A 17,171-nucleotide genomic window follows, 5' to 3' on the forward strand; every position below is an offset into this window, starting at 1 on the left:
CGGGATGGGAGTCTTGGGGTACCCAAAAAGTCTTCAGTGGTGCTTAGCACTACAATAAGTGATGGATTCTGCCCCCTGGCTGCAGCAGGATGTGCACATACACCCCAGACATCTCCTTTGCAGGTGTGCTTCCAGATGGACAGAGAGAGGCTGGCAGAGGAGGTGACTGAAAGATCTAGGGTGCTGTGTTATACTGAACACTCACTGTCTCTACACTGGAACAGTTAGCTTGGAAATCAGCTCTGCTGCTGGTTAGTCAGAAGGAAAATAGAGTTAGTTATTAATCCACAAGCCTCTCAGAAGCAACCTAAAATTGGGTGCACAGTCGTATACCATAGTGCTCGCACCCGCTGAGATCATAAGACTCCTGCACATCTTTTACTTTTCCCTCCTCCTCACTAAATATATTATTTTAAAATAATAGGTACAGAAGCTCCCCAGCAAAAAAAATAATGGAGCAGTTTGTAGACTGGATGGTTCAAGGATCAGTAACGAGAAACAGAGCCTTTCTCCTCTAGCTCAGCTGAGTTTCCAATCATGGCCAGATCAGTAATGACTGAAAGTCATTAACAATAGAGGTCTGTTAGTGGCCTATTTAAAACTAGCTGGTAGCTCTCTCCAATTTCTGATGGACAACCATAGTCATTAGATAGATGAGATCACAACTAGTATCCCTGGGGCAGCCTTAACACAGATGCTATGGGCTCAGTGGGCCTGAAGGCTGAAATACTGTCTCACTTTACAGGCACTCTCTCTAACACAGGTCTGAGGCATGCTAGGAAGAGAGAGATGTAGGGGAAGCCTGCACTCGAACTGCCCCCTGCATTATCCACTCTATGGATGAACAGGCCAGGGCTCCCCAACATTTTCAGGCAACTGTCCCAATGTATAGCACAAGTTTTGGACTGGTATCAGGCAGTAACTGCTGGTGCCTCTCACCACTTGTGCACACTATAACCCTTCCTGAATGTTTGGCTGCTCCAAACCACAGACTCATGATGACAAGACGGGGGTTTGTACCAGTCCATTATGGTACATGACTCAATGGGTAGGAGCCAACAGCAATACACCAGGTCCCAGCAGAGAAGTTCATCACAGAAGTAGGGAGCATAGGGTACCATTTACAAAAGCCTGAATTACCAGCTCTGCTGGTACACACCTGACAGAGGATTCAGGCCACCAAGGATATCAATTCAGCACCTTCAAACTAGCGCCAGGGTCACTTTAACGCCGCCTCCCCCTGGCGCACACACACACAGGGAACAAGCTATTGATTCTGTTGGTTGGCTGATCATCTGCATATGCTTTAAAATGAGAAGCAGATAAGCGCAGGACAGAGGTGAAAGTAAAGACTTTCATTTATTTCATTACAGTAGCTCAAAAAGCCCTGCACTGCATTAGATAATGATGCTGACATATTATGCAGTCTCAGCAGGGCACTTATTAGTCCTATTTTTTTTAAAAAATCAGGTTTGTTCGGTCTCACTCCAAGGTTCCACACTTCTCTAATCAGTACAACAGGGTATCTGCAACCTCTCTGAATGGAAAGAGTCAACACAGCAGTGTCTTGCTGGGGCAAAGCAGATCTTCTTTCTCTGTGCTCTCCTGCGCTCAATTACTGCACGGCTGAGAAAGTGCTTGCTCATTCTGGCCCCCTGAAAGAACTCTGGGTTAGGAGCCCTGGCAACACAAAGATGGAGCAAGATCTAAACCTCAGAAGAATCATGAAACAACATTAACGGTAACAAAAGAGGACAGCAATGGACGTTAACACACAGCGTGGCATAGGAGGGGTTCCAAGCATCCAGAGGAGAAACCATTTTAAGTATTATTCATGCTGGCTTTTCAGGGAAAGGCCTTTTAGAAGTTCTGTCAAGCTCTGTGTAAGAGGAAAGCCAACAGTTTATTAATTCTGACACACAGAGTGCCCTGAAACAGCACACTCCACTTGACTGAAAGGAGTATTTGGAAAGAGTGCGGGAAGGGGGAAGAGAGAGAGATTAAAGGAAAACAGAGTAAATAAAGAAAAGGAAGAAAGGAAGAGGCATGAAAGAGGAAGCGAGAAAAAGAAATTAAGTGACAGAAAAAAAAAGAAAGAAGAGTGATGAATAATACAAAGGACATGCTGGACAGAGATACGAGTAAAAAACGAAAGGCAATAAAAAACAAACACATAACCCCCAAATATCCTGGAAGCCAAGTGCAAACAAAGAGCAAAACCCAGGGCAGCACTGACTCACTGCATTAGCTTTCACTGGCCAGATGCAATTCAGTGAAAGGAATTAATGCTGCCTGGTATGTGCTCCCAGCTCATGCACTCTGCTTGAGTGAGGTCACTCTCTCTGCATATCCATTACAGCAGCACTCAAGCACATCAGAGGAAACATGAAGACAGTGACTTTGAGAAGCAAGGTGCACTGCACATCTCAGTGAGCCCCAGACAGATACTGAAAACTTCCTCATCCCCCCATTCATATGAATGAGGGGAGGCAAAAGAAAGGGAAACAGAAAAGATGAGCCGAAGTCTCAACCCAGCCACAGTGGTTGATAATCGCTGTAACATACAACAAATGTCAGTGCACTGCTTGAAAATAGGAGCTGTCTTCCCAAATGGAGAAGAGACGACAGCAATGGCTTTTAAAATGAGATTCTCAGCAGCGCAGTGGGCTGCATTGACAAGTCACGTGACTCCCGTTCCCTCTGGTGAAATACATTCACATTGGCAACAGTGGGCCCAATTTTCAGAGGTGCTGAGCAGCTGCAGCTCTCAGGAAGCAGCTGGTCCCTTGCATTTCTGGTCAGAAATAATTCTACAATACAAACCATGGCGACGGACGGATGGGATGGAGGGATGGCCAGATCTGTATTTCTCATCCCTTTCATGTTATTAACATGGACGTTTGCATGAAAACTGTCTGTTTCTAAGGCCACTGCAACCCTCACACAACACCCCCCCTTAAGTCGCTCTGTGCCTCGGTTTACCCATCTTCCCTTACGTGCAGGAAGTTCTTAGGAGAGCTGTGCAGGAACTAGATTGTCTGTTGCATGAAAGTTTAGAGATTTTGAAAAAGGTTTTATTCTGAACCAGAACAAAAACGACTCTAGACATTTTTATGGGAAGGAAAGGAAAGAAAATTTCCATTTTGGGAGACTCAAAATGGAATTTCTCTGCTTGCAGGCTCGTAGTCTGGACAGCAGGTGACCTGGCTCCCCAGTTGGCCAGCTTCCCAAGTTCCTGCTAGGGAAGCAGCCAGACAGGCTGGATGTTGGCATCCTGACAGCCCACCAGGTGGACTGCCAGGGATCCAGGGAGTACCTAGCAGCTAGCTGGGGAGCCAGGGATCCTGAGAGCTGGCCAGCTGCAAAGCCTGGTAGCCTAGAGAGCCCACTAGCTGGGCAGGCTCCCCACCCAGCCTGCCTATCAGATATCCCACAGAGCCAGGCCACTTGCCTAGTGGGCAGGCAGAGAACTGTGCAGCACAGGGAGCCTATCTGCCACTTATTGGTTGGTGGGATGGCAGGAAACCAGGCAGGCAGGGAGATTTCATCAAAAGTTGACATAACCATCAAGTTCCCTCGAAACATTTTGATTCCGTGGAATCAGCATTTTCGGATGGAAAACTGTTCCGTCCGAAAATTCTCGACCAGTTCTAGTTATTAGTGGAGCCCTGCAACTCAGTGGATATCCACTTTATATCTGCGGATATCCCCATCCACATGTGGATATCCACAGATCATGTTTGCGGATTGTGGATCAGATGCGAATACAAAGTTTGTACCCGCACAGGGATCTAGTTATTAGGTTTTATTATCATCATCTGATGAAGTGCTTTGAGAGCCTTGGATGAAAGATGTCATAACAGTGCAGAATATTATTTCGACAGTTTTGGTTTAGTACTTGTATAAGTTACTGTACTTGGTTCCCCTGCCTAGGTATGCAAGGCAGTCTGTACTTAACTGTACATTGTAGTTCGGAGAAACAGAAGCACATGAGCTTCTATTGCTAAATATGGATCAGTTAGATCTATTACCTTTCCTATATTAACATACCACAAATTTAAGTTAAAAAACAAAAAAAACCTTAATGCCCTTGTGTCCATGTCTTAAAAATACAAAGGGACTGAGAATGGATTTACTTCATCTCTCTGTGTCTCAGCTGTCCATATGTAAAATAGGGGTAAGAATAATCCCTTTCTCCCACCTTTTGTCTATTTTGTCTTTTTAGATTGCAAACTCTTTGGAACAGGAATGACCTTGTATCTGTAGGTACAATGCCTGGCACAATGGGACTCCAAGCGTGGAAGGGACCTCTGGGTTCTACTGTAACACAAATAAATAACAAGAAGTAAGAACTATTTATATGCAGAATGTTTATAAATTTGCCTGGGGGGGGCACCTGCTTTTAACAGCCTCACATTGTGATGCTTTTTCACAGCCCTGGGCAACCTCATGGTACAATGTCCCAAACTTGGGGATGTCCCATGAGCCGCACAAGACGACAGAAGAATGGAGTGAACCTGAGCCCAACACAAGCAATATCTTGTGCTAAGGCAGATTCAGGACAGAAGTTACCAATTCTCTACTAGCCAGCAGGCTAAATGAATTATCAATAATCCCTTCATTTTTTCTTAATTAAGAGGTATTTTTAAAGACAATTCACTGATGGTTTAGTCTTTGTGGCTTCAAACTGTTGCTATGGAAATGAGTTAAGATGTCTCAAACAGAGAATTACGGCTTCTCTGTAGTTATTAACAAAAAGAGGGAGTAGATGGAGGAACTAATAAGTCTGTTGTGAGCAAACCTTAATACCCAGTAATTAGAAAAAAACTAGCTGAAAATCTAAGGAACTAATAAACAGTTATAATTTGTGGGCTTTATGTCTTAGTCCCCCATCTGTAAAATAGGACTAACATTCCTTTGTCTGCCCTGTCTAGTCTGTAAGCTTGTTAACGGAGGTGTGTCTGTACAGTGCCTAACACAATGGGGCCCTGATCTTGGTTGAAACCTCTAGGTGTCATAATAAAAATTAATAAAATAATCACCACCACCAACAGAACTGATAGTGAGAGCCTGACTAGTCTCTAGAAGCCATCAGTGGGCTCACTGCTGAATATATGGCTGGGCCCAGTGCTGTCTGAGTTACAGGTGTGCTGCTCCCATTCTCTCCCCTCCCTGGAATGGGAGACCAGTTCTACGTGTGCTGTGGACGTATCTAACTCAGTCTCTGGATGGAGGGAGCACCTCACATTGGCCAAGGCAACTTTGCACTAACTAGTTTAGTCAGTGATACTGACAGACTCAAGTAGAGTCCTGGATAGTCCTTCCTGGTGAAAAATATGGCAGCTGTGACACAAGATCGCCAGAGCCAGAGGGCCATAAAGCAGAGGAAAATAGGAGGTCACAGAAGACACATTCCTTGTGGTGGGAGGGGTGTATATAAGGCAGTAACCTCAAACAGAATTCCCCAAACCAGGGGCCATTCCCGGGGGAAAAGAATACAGTGAACACCACTGGATACACCAGCCATAGGTTCTTATTAGAAACTCAGTCACATTAGCAGTATTTCCAAGCCGTTCTGTGTTTCACTACACAGAGGACTCGTTGTAGCTACAATTTACTAGGAAAGCACTTAAACCTCAATGGAATGAATCCTGGTAAAAATATCTCCATGAACTCTGGATCGCAGTGAAGTTTGAGGCAGGAGGGGCTAGAATGAGAGGTGGCAATGCTATGCATTAGTACGGCACCTTAGCAGCCAAACACTCCTGCTCTGGTAGCTACCCCATTAGTAAAGCATCTGCTAATCCACCCTTTTCATATTCTCCACATTGCTAAATCTGCAGTGGCCCAGTCGATTTTGGCTTGGAAATGAGCATGGGTACATGCCTGAAGGCTGCAAACAAAGGTTAATGATGACAAATGGCAATATATCAAGCTGTGGGAGGAATAGAGGGATGCCACAGGGGTCAGAGTTAGGTCTAATGATCTGGGAGAGGGGAGTGACAGAATGTTCATTACATGTGTAGGCCACACTAAACTGGGAGGGGTTGAGAACACGGAGGACAGAGAACAGATTATTGCAGCTTCTTGGCCAAGATCAAGTATAACATCACATATACGCACTGTTCAGGGATGGACTCAGTGATCTAATCGGTCTCAGGAGTCTTTGACAGCTATTACCTAATAGCTCATATCTCATGGATCTAAGCCCATGAACCATCCAGTCTCTAAAATGTATCCCCATTAACATAAAGCTCAAGAGGCTACCTCCTCATAACCTATCTTTCTCACAGATAAATCCCAGCTCTGGGTCTACATGGGATCCCCTTGCTCTCTCCATCACACCTAATTTTATACTCTTCCAGAAGCCCCTGAGAATCTGAACAGTAGAGTCAATGACGTATGAAATCCCTAGAAAATACCCCATGGGCACACTCCCCCCAATGTCCCTCCCAGCACATATAAGCCGTACAGACCCCAACGTACAAACAAAACACCCCAACACGCAATGAACACACAAACACTGAAGCACATAATTCTTTAGGTGGATGCAGAAGGCATACGGAATTAATTCTGCATGCTACATCATGTAGTTGGGGAATCCTGCTCCACAATCCCAACAGGGATAGAGCTTGTACATGGCAGTGACCTCCTTCTGTCCCCACAGAGTTGGGGCTGGAATTTACTGCATTCTCTTGCTCCCCAGCATACTCCATCCTCTCTAACCCAGAGCCTCTGCAATGTCTACCTGTTCCTCAATAACTTGTAAAAGAAGGGACCATGACAATATGACACCATCAAGAGAGGAAGCTTTAAATGGAGGATGGCAAACCCAGAGTTAAAGGGGTGAGCTCCTCCCTCTAAACTAGGTTTTCACTTTGGGAAGGTGAGGGGAAGTGCAGGAGAGTCCTCAATCAGTTAGTGCCAGTGAGATTCCCCCTGTGCAAACAGAATGGGGGAACAGAGGAAGACATAGCCCTGAGGCCAAAGGGCTTTAAAACAAGGGCTTTAAAAAAACCCACACAACCAAGCAAAAGCCTGGTTATTGACCAGGTCAAACCCATCTTAGATCTTGCTTTGCTCACAAGAGGTGACCAGTTAACATCCAAATATGATATGGGTACAGATTGCTTTGTCTCCTTGAACTTGACCATAGAATAGAATGTAACTTCTGCCTTTGCTGTTCTACTAGCCAGATTTGGAAACGAAGGTCTTTCTCAGAGGGCAGTGTGTAGGGAGACTGGTGCCTCCCATCCAGTGCCTAATGGGGCCACCAACAGGACTGGCAGTGCTATCCTCCAGTAATGAAAAATAGTAGAATCTCTTTAAATATGTGATAGTTGATCAAATACGGTGTTTGGGATGGTCTCTGGATCTGCTACAGCATACACTAGTGTCACCTAACACACATAACTGGACATGTCTCTCTACAGCTCTGAGCTGAGGGACTCTGATCCTCCCTCTTTCTTGTTGCCCATTCTTAACACAAAGCTCTCCACATGACTGACAGGGCTTTTGGGTTTGTTCCAGCAAATTATTAAATATTTAGTTACTTCTTAACTAGGGCATAGAATATGACTGGGAAACAATGATGTTGCTCTAGAGCAGAGTAAGGACACCGGGAGGAAAATGAAGAGAAAGGAAAAAAGAAAAAAAAAACCTTTTCACTTCCCCAGAAAAATTTCACATTTTAGGCAGGAATGTGCTGATGAGGTGACTGGCACCATCAGTGGGGTATTTGTTTGCTTTTGTAAATTACGTAAATGTTGCCTTATCAGTGTAATTGGCTTCAGCCCCAGCCCAAATGTCCACACTGCAATTTTATAGCCCCACAGTCTGACCCCCAAGAGCCCAAATCAGCTGCTACAGGCCAGCCAAGGGGGTTTATTGCAGTGTAGGCATACCCTGCCAGTTCTGATGGTATTTATTTATTACACCTTTCCCTGGGAACTAGACATAGGCCACCAGTTCATTTCACACAGCCTCCTAAACAGCTATTAACTGGTAACTTTCAGTCACTACAGACCTGGTGTGGATATTGGCCAGTGACCTAGATGGGAAGGGTTCTATATTTCACTGATACCCTGGGTACATCTACACTGGGGTTGGGGAGAAATAATTTCCAGCTTGAGCAGACATACCCATGCTAGCTCTGAGCAAGCTAGCATGCTAAAAACAGCACTGTAACCGTGGTGGTGTGGGTGATAGGACAGGCTAGCCACTCCAAGTATGATCCTTTCCAAGATCCTAGGTGTGTACTGAAAACAGCTACCCCATTGCAGCTACACTGCTATTCCAGGTGAGATGTGTGGCTTAATATATTACTCTTTGTGTCATGAAACAAATACCATAAAACATACCAGATGCGTAATGTAGCCAAGTCAAAGCTGCTGTAGAAATCTTCATCTGCTGCCGAGCTGACTTTCTATGATTTCTAGCTGTGCACCCTCTATGCAGCATTAATGTTATTATATCGTGTACCTTATTAAGACTATCAGAATAATACATTGTATAATAAGTTATACGAACTGGGCCATTTAGTCATTGAACATTTTGACGGGTTAAAAAATGGTCATGATAGATTGTGCCATAACCCTCCTATGAAGGTACAAGTGCAAACACAAAGAGCTATAGTCTGTGCCTGAGGTCACCATTGACAACTGACAGCTTTCCCCGGGCTGGCTGACTTCACAATTTCACCAAAACTCCCTCAGGAAGAGTCAGCTGTCTTTCCCATTGTCTCCCACTGGGGACATGGTTTTGTGGCCTGACTGGGAGCTCACTTGAGCTCCCTTTTATGTGCTGACATTTTTATACACACAAATTGTGAGTTGGCACAGCTCCTCCGGCTCCAACAGCACAGAGCAGGTTTACATGATATCAGCTGAGGATCTGGCCCAAAGACTTCCCTAGACAGTTTTCTATATAAAAGTCCATCTCATATATACTATAATTATAATAAAAGCAACATAACTAATGTTAATAGGATACTGTGACTGCAATGTCAGAAAATCCCACAAATTAAGGTTTCTCCTGTAAAATTATCCCAGACTGTGGATGGGATGATGTTGCAAGAGAGACCTTAACTTTTAGAATTTTCTGACTCTTAGAGGCTTAATTTTGAAAGCGTTAGGACGTTTTGCATTTAGTATAACTTTCTTTTTAGTATTGGGGAGAGGCAAACCAGTGCTGTTTAGCTTATTTTACAAGTTCCACAGGCTGCAACAGTGGAGACTTCAAAGCACAGTTATCTGGCTTGAGCAATTTACAATCTCTGCAGACCTCATGTTTTTAACCGAGATTCATTGCAATGGTTACAATATCCTGACATCCACTCATAGAATCACAGAATCATAGACTTTAAGGTCAGAAGGGACCATTATGATCATCTAGTCTGACCTCCTGCACAACGCAGACCACAGAATTTCACCCACCCACTCCTGAAACAAACCCCTAACCTATGTCTGAGCTAATGAAGTTCTCAAATCGTGGTTTAAATACTTCAAGGTGCAGAGAACCTCCAGCAAGTGACCTGTGCCCCACACTGCAGAGGAAGGCGAAAAACCCCCAGGGCCTCTGCCAATCTGCCCTGGAGGAAAATTCCTTCCCGACCCCAAATATGGCGATCAGCTGAACCCTGAGCATATGGGCAAGAATCACCAGCCAGACACCCAGGAAAGAATTCTGTAGTAATTCAGATCCCACCCCATCTAACATCCCATCACAGGCCACTGGGCATATCTACCGCTAATAGTTGAAGATCAATTAATTGCCAAAATTAGGCTATCCCATCATACCATCCCCTCCATAAACATATCTGGCTTCAAGACTAAGCTTGATAAGTCTTTTGCCCCCACTGCTTCCCTTGGAAGGCTGTTCCAGAACTTCACTCCCCTGATGGTTAGAAACCTTCATCTAATTTCAAGTCCAAACTTCCTGATGGCCAGTTTATATCCATTTGTTCTTGTGTCCACATTGGTACTGAGCTAAAATAATTTTTCTCCCTCCGTGGTATTTATCCCTCTGATATATTTATATTGACTCTATATACTTACACACCCAGGTTTAAAGGGGAAGGGACGTTAGACCATAGGCAGAGCTATACATCTATGCTGGCCTCTGTGCTTACACACAAGTCTCTGTCCCTGTGTGTGCAGGCAGGAGTGTGACTTTCCAAGCTTAACTAAGGCAGACATGACTGATATGACCAACAGAACATTAAAATCTTCATTTAACCTAATCTTAATGAAGGGGTGGAGTGTCTGTATGGACATTTAATTGCCAGGACTAGGGAGTCCACAGTCCTTTACACTGACATCCTGTCACAAGAGATAATAGGCTGTGAGTCCCTGGTAGAACTTCTGGAGCTCATCATTGAGCCCTGGCATCATTGCAAAACTGCACTCAAGGTCACAGTTCAGCAGCGATATGGGCATCACTTGGGTTTTAAATTCCAGTCGGAACAAACACCATGAAATAGAGTTTTAGAATCAGAACACCATGGCACAGTGATTTTTTTCTTCTCTAGCTGATATTCCCATGCAGAGAAAACCTGTGTCCTGGTGCAGAGAAAATCAACACTGGTGAAGCATTCTCCCTCCTTAAAATCCAGAAGTAGAAAGAAATGAACAATGGTAAAGCAGTGAGAATGCTGATCTTGGGCAGTGGAATGGAATTTATCTTGGTCTGACAAAGCAGTATTTTTATCTCAATCAATAGCTTTCATTCTCATGTCATGATTAGTAATACTGCAGCGTTTGGCAGCTCCATGCAGGTGTGGTTTTCTGATGATGCATAGCCTCCCAGAACCAGCCTAGATCAGCACAGCCGCCCCAGAGAGAGAGAGAGAGACTGCACAATAACAAATACAGCAAAACAATTTCCCAAACAACTGCAAGAACAATTGAGTTGTTCTAGCCATGCTGCGGGGAAAACAAGAGGAAGGATTTTTCACTGCCAGATAATTGTGTTTCCTTTCATTCTATATCTCATCTCCACCTTAGTTTGCATCCTACACTAGAGGACAAGAGCACAGTATACCAGCTAACTTAGTTAGAATTTCTCTGCCATTTAAATAGCTAATTGTGACTCATTGGGTACAGTATTTCTCAGCAGAAATAAATTCCAAAGGGCTTGCTTATTAATCCAGGCTACCTACCAGGATTATTGAAAATTGTATCAGAGCTTCATTTAGGCCTTGGGCATAGCACAGTGTGATTTCAACTGCTGCCTAAGCAACTTTAAAAAGCAAAAATAGACACGTATGCACAGACACACAAAAACGAACACCTGTCCTCCCAAGTATGCAGACACACATATTCAATACATAGGCATCTACTCCTGCGCAACCATGTTTGCCAGTGCATACAGATGTCACCAGTTTAGCTTGCTTTCCCTGTACACATAGAAGCACAAAAATATTATGCTGGTAACAGGGGACTGCAACCACTGCTCTCAAAATGCGTCCTCCTCCTCCCCAACAACCCTGAATTGGCCCTACTGCCCAGACTCTTGTTGGACAAATTAATATATTTTGCAAAGAAAAGGATGCTAAGGATGTGCTCAGACTTCATCTCAGTGCATCGAAGCCCTAATGCATCAAGGGCTGTGAAGCGACTCCAGACTGCCCTTCTGATTTCCCTGAGGACCCCAAAGATATAAAATTGAATTGGGCACCTCTTCCCACATGCTACTTTCTCTGACAATACATGATAGATTATACTTCTGTCAACCAGATCCTGTAAATATATAAAACCTTACACAAGTTAACAAGTTATTGCAAGTGGGATTTACCAGTCCTGCACTGGACGTATTCATATCAGGTCTCCACTGGGAAGCATTTAACAGGGAAACACCCCTTTCCTTTTATCCTCTCCCTTTATCTATTAAACTAATTGGTTTATTTAACAGGGAGTTACAACTCACCCCCAGCAGCTCACTTAGAGCTCTGATTCATACATATTCATGATCACACACACGGCTGCAGCTTGAAAGGGATGCTCTATGCACTGCTCTGCTGGCTTTTCTCATGGGCGCAGAGCAGTGCTTAATTTGTGCCAGGGCTTGCCAGGCTGAGCCCTGAAATCTCTAGGATTGTCAGTCCATAGCCCAGCACCTCTGGACTTGCCGCATCAGTTAGGAAAGTTAAAAAATTGCTTGAGCCCCGGCACCTCTTTCATTACCAATTAAGGACTCACGCAGAGTCCTCTTTTTGGTAAGGAGAATTTCTGGATTAATTTAGGTGCTCATGTTTAAATGAAAGACTAACAGTACTTATAGCTCTAAACACAGCAAGGGCAAACACTGTTCAAGCTTCCATTGCACACCTCTGATCTGCAATAGCCCAGCTGTTGCAGTCCTGTATGTCTCCTGAATACAGCCTCACCACTGCAATGAGTTATGACATCCTGTATTGTAGCTTTGTGATATAGACAAACATCCATAGGGTACTAGGATAATTCACCCCGCCTGCTTTTACTTGTAACCTCTCTGGGATTTGAATCAAGATATCAAGAGGGGAAGGCTAGTCCATTAACTCATAAATTATTCCACAAACATCCACACAAGTGATCGTGCAATTTTCTTCTAAATCTCTGTTATTTAACAGCTAATTCAGCCATTAGGGATCTTTTGCTACCTTTCACCTTTGTTAAACCACTTTGGAGACCTTGATTCAAATACAGATCAGGTCACAAGTAAAATGACTATGGTGGTCACTCTAGTCTTAAATGGACATTTCTTTGTCAAGCATTTCAGGATATCTGAGCCTCTCAGGGAAGCAAGTATTGCAGATCAGAACGGAGGTGCACTGGCTGAACCATGTGAGGGAAGCCTTCGCATATCTGCAGCACGCCCAGCTTTAATGTCTGGCCAGGGCTATTAGTTCCTCATTTTCTTAAGCATTAAATGCATCAAGAATATTAGCCTGTCAGCATAAACCCACTAAAATGGAAGACCCAGTAAATCTACAAGCCTTCAATAAGAGATACAGAGCAGTATTCATCAGCAGACAGAATCACATATAACTAGCTAGTTACTTCTTCTACCCACGAATTTTATCAATTTTCTAATTTGGTGATTATGAAAGTGAGGGGCCGATACCTTTATCGGACATAGCATGTGAGATGTGCGAGAGAGCTTCACCCACATAACTCTGCCAATTCACTAGAATCCTAATTTGCCAGGCCCCTGGCTATTCCAGTCCCAGGTCTTCACATAGCTCTGTCAAAGCACCCCAATCCTGACTTGTAACACACTCCTCTGCTCTAGTCTTGAGCAGAAATGGACAAGTATCCCATACCATATATTGGTTTTAAACATGAACAACATCCACTGGCATTTAAAAGGAGATCCACAATGTTCATTTCAGTGATAATCTACACCTGATTTATTTCACTCTTACAGAGTACTACAAGCTGAATTCCTTAGGCAGTAAGTTATTCTCAAATCAGTAACTACTGCATGAGTATAATCATTAAAAGGCAGTAAAAACTCCAACTTATCTTGGACAGTAGCAAAATAAAATTGAAGTCTGGGATTAAATACAGCAGCTTATTATTATTATTGATTACATTTAATTGTGAAGGTTACTAGGTTAGCAGTGTCCTGAACTGAATGTGTTAGCAAGATTCAATTACATTAGTTGCAATGCTAGCATCCTCACACAAGCCTGACAAAAACCTCAACTGGGACCCACGGGACCACTTGTTTTTCTCCTTCCACAGCCAGAGGTAAACTCTGATAAACTGGGTATGACAGATCTTTGAAGTGTTCTTCTGCCTTGCAGAGATGACTTGAGACCACCAAATTCATTACACTCAACAGTACATTTTGCAGTATAGGGCCTGAAGAACCATCATGAAAAGTATTCAGATATTGAGTCACCTGCCTTCATTAAAAAAATAATTTTACTAAACACATTTGTGGCTATTTATTTCTGGATCAAGTCATTACCAAGCCTCAATTAGCATTAGCCATGGGGTTAGCCAATTTCCCCTCTGTTTCTGTCCACAAGGTCATAGAAATTAGGGCTGGAAAAGACCTGTTCAGTCTTCTAGTCCGCCCATAACCTTCCTGAGAAGACCATCAATGAAAGCAGGATTGTATCTAGTTGTTCAATTCTACTGATAGCAGATGTTATTTAATATGTTCAGCATATAAGAATTTATTTAATTAGAAGATTGTATTGTGTTATATTTTGGACAAACTGGACTTTCAGAGCCAATATTTTGTAATGATACATAATGGTACGTAATAGACAAATTCATAATGGAAACCTTAACATATAGACTTGGCTCAGTCTTTATGTCAAACATGTAATAGCCAATTTGACTGGTTACATTTATGAAACATATGCTCTTATCATATGTATGAAACACTATAAATCACCATTCCTATCGGTTAGCTGAGAGCATATACAGGTACACATACCCCAAAACTTCTAATATGTGTTATTTATTCAAAGGTTAAACTGCAAATATGCATAATCCTTTGCAAATATGGTATGTCTGGGCTGAGTCAATAATTTGAAAGAAATGAGGAACTCCATCCTTTAGTGTCTCTGATACTAAATGTTTCAGAAGATGTGAGAAATGGCATTTGAGAGCAAAGAAAAAGCTAAACAGGTGCCAAGAGAGCAAAAATCAACCCTTTTCTAACTTGTATTACTTAATCAAATTGCTTTTCCTCCTGATGTAATAGCCACTAAGTGAAACTATAGTTTCTCCCACCCCCACAGCTATAGATCTGCCATCCTTACAACCTCTGAGCTTTTTAAACACAGAAAAAGATGTCACGTCTCTGTTGAAAAATACTCATGCATTTCCCCTGGTGATCTACAGGTGCTCCTAAACAGAGTACTGCATAAACACAAGTGAAAGGAAGTCCCTGATTCTGCCTCCTCCTCCTGATAACTAAGCACTGGCAAAGGTATGCAGGGGGCTCCCTCTTTTGTGACCCCAGAAAGGACTTTTAGAACAATTAACATTTACACTGCAATCCAGCTCAGACCTCAGAGAAGAAGTTATGATCCTTTCTTCTTAGTTAATCTTGATCAACATTAGCAAAAAGTAAGATAAAATAAAATAGTTTATAAGAAAAACAAAGAAAGAAAGACACCCTCCTTTGTGCTGACAAATATATTTATGAGCAGCTAGTGGTTTAACAAGCCAGGGTTCATACATCACCCAGCACAGAATAAAGAAAGTATCAGATGTATATTTAAGCAAATCCCTAAAACAGCGAGTTATTAAAGTCTAATGCATTTCCCTATGCTGTCTCCTCTGGAAACTTGCTTCGAACACATTTTTATGTCTGTGATCAGGTTTTCAGTTCCCTGCAGCCTCCACCCTGCAGAGAAATCTACACCTGTCCTCCTAAAAATGAAAAATGCATGCGAGGTCGTCCAAGCTATTATTTCCCCTCCTACCTCAATCTATCGCTTAGCACGTTTTATACACCTTTTATTTAAAGAAAAACAGCAGGAGAGAAAAAGCAATTTCCCATGTTTGGTTTTGTTTTGACACCTGGGTTTTGCTTCTTTCTTTGCACGCATAATTATTTCCATTCGGCTCCCTCCTACTTCTCTCTCTCTGCTCTTGCTTTTTTAATTATTTTGTCTGTCATTTTGCTGTCTGATCCCGCCATCCGGAAACCATTACTGTGGATCCAATAATATAATGAGAAGGAAGCAGCAGAATGTGGAGCCGCTAGGATCAGACAGCTCGGGTGTAATTATGGAGAGGCAGTAACTGAGCAGGGGGACACATGTCAATAAAAACGCCACCGTTTGTCTGCAGTATTTTCCACCTCACACATTCACACTTGCTCAGCTCATCTTAACGCACAGGTCTAGGCACCGTGAAGGTGCTTATTAACAACAGCCAACAGGAGCCACATATAACCTTGCCAAACGCGCCGTTGCAAACTCATTAGAGCACTTGGGAACGGCTTTGTTTTCACCAAACGATGCAGCGAGCTGCCCTCGCCGCAAAGCTGCTCCGTGCAACAAATGCCTCCCCTTCCCTCTAATTAAAGGCCAACGTTTGCAAAGGGAGTTACCACGTTCATTCCAGCTCGCCCTACCCCCGTGCAATCTAATGCAATCAGGTGCTGCTACTGCCTAGCCTGTGCACGCACTGTTCCGGCTTCCATCTCCCCGATGCCTGCTGGTTTCTAGCTAATGCAAAATTAAACAGGTTTGCAAATGAAATCATTTAATTTTTCCACAGGCAAATTGCGCTCAGTACTTGCTCAGCTCCCCGGGTTTTCGAAGCCTGCCTTGTTGTATTTAAATCTCTTCCCCCTCTTTCCCTGCCCCCCCATAACAACAACCAGGGAAGCCCCATATATTTTACAGATCCACTGAGAGTAGAGATTGCAGTGCTCTCAGCAGCAGCTCTTTCGCACAGGTTTCCCTGCAGCACCCCTTTTTTGGTTTTCAACGGCCTCCCCTCCCCTCCCCTCCTCTAGGGCGGAACCTCATGCTGTACGGTTTTAGGCTGTAGACTCACGTCTCGAAAGCGGTTCCAGTGTTTGATCTTGCCGCTGTATTGAGAAATGGAAGACAGCCATTGCTCGTCCTCCATAAAATTGCCTGGATGTTCTCCGTCTTTCCCCCCTTTGCTGTCCCCTTCCGCCAAGGCGACAGCCAACAGCAACAGTGGCACCAGACAACAGCCCGGGGCTCTCATCTCTGATCTCGGTCTTTTTTTTCCTCCACCTCTCGCAAAACAATTATTTGTCTTCTGCCCCCTCTGGTCTCCCGGTTCAGGGAGAGCTGGACGGTGGCTCCTCAGTGGAATGTGACCTGATTATGAGATGCCCTCCTCTGAAACCCCGAGCTAGAAGCACAGCTAGGATGACAGAGTCTGCGCCAAAAGAGGCTGGCTCAGTCCCTGTAGCATCAGCATCACACTTGACATCATACCTGTTAAACAGGGACCCACCCAGAAGCTACGGGATATGCTTTCAGAGTGAGTCTCGAGAGCAGAGAAAGGCAGGGCAGCGCGGTCACGAGCCGCGCGCACAAGGGAGGAGGCGGCGGCAGGGCAGCGCGAGCCCCGTGAGCGGGCCGGCGGCCGGGCGCGACAGAGGCCCTGGGGGGGCGCCTCCAGCTGCCGCTGCAGCCCAGAGCAGGGGGGCGCGGACGGGCCGCGGCTCCCGCTAGCCCA

At 44.1% G+C, this 17,171-nt stretch overlaps 1 protein-coding gene across 1 annotated transcript in view; it reads right to left on the reverse strand.

Annotated features, from left to right (window-relative positions):
* The window catches only part of SPOCK2 (SPARC (osteonectin), cwcv and kazal like domains proteoglycan 2), a 53,226-nt gene extending 36,302 nt beyond the window's left edge, over window positions 1-16,924 (reverse strand). The window contains exon 1 of the mRNA XM_074958969.1: window positions 16,512-16,924. Coding sequence (XP_074815070.1) covers window positions 16,512-16,691 — 180 coding nt within the window. The 5' untranslated portion in view covers window positions 16,692-16,924. The remainder of the gene's footprint in view (window positions 1-16,511) is intronic.
* Between the last annotated feature and the right edge of the window lie 247 nt (window positions 16,925-17,171).

Source organism: Natator depressus, chromosome 7 (genome assembly GCF_965152275.1).
Source record: "Natator depressus isolate rNatDep1 chromosome 7, rNatDep2.hap1, whole genome shotgun sequence".
Taxonomy (NCBI): Eukaryota; Metazoa; Chordata; order Testudines; family Cheloniidae; genus Natator; species Natator depressus.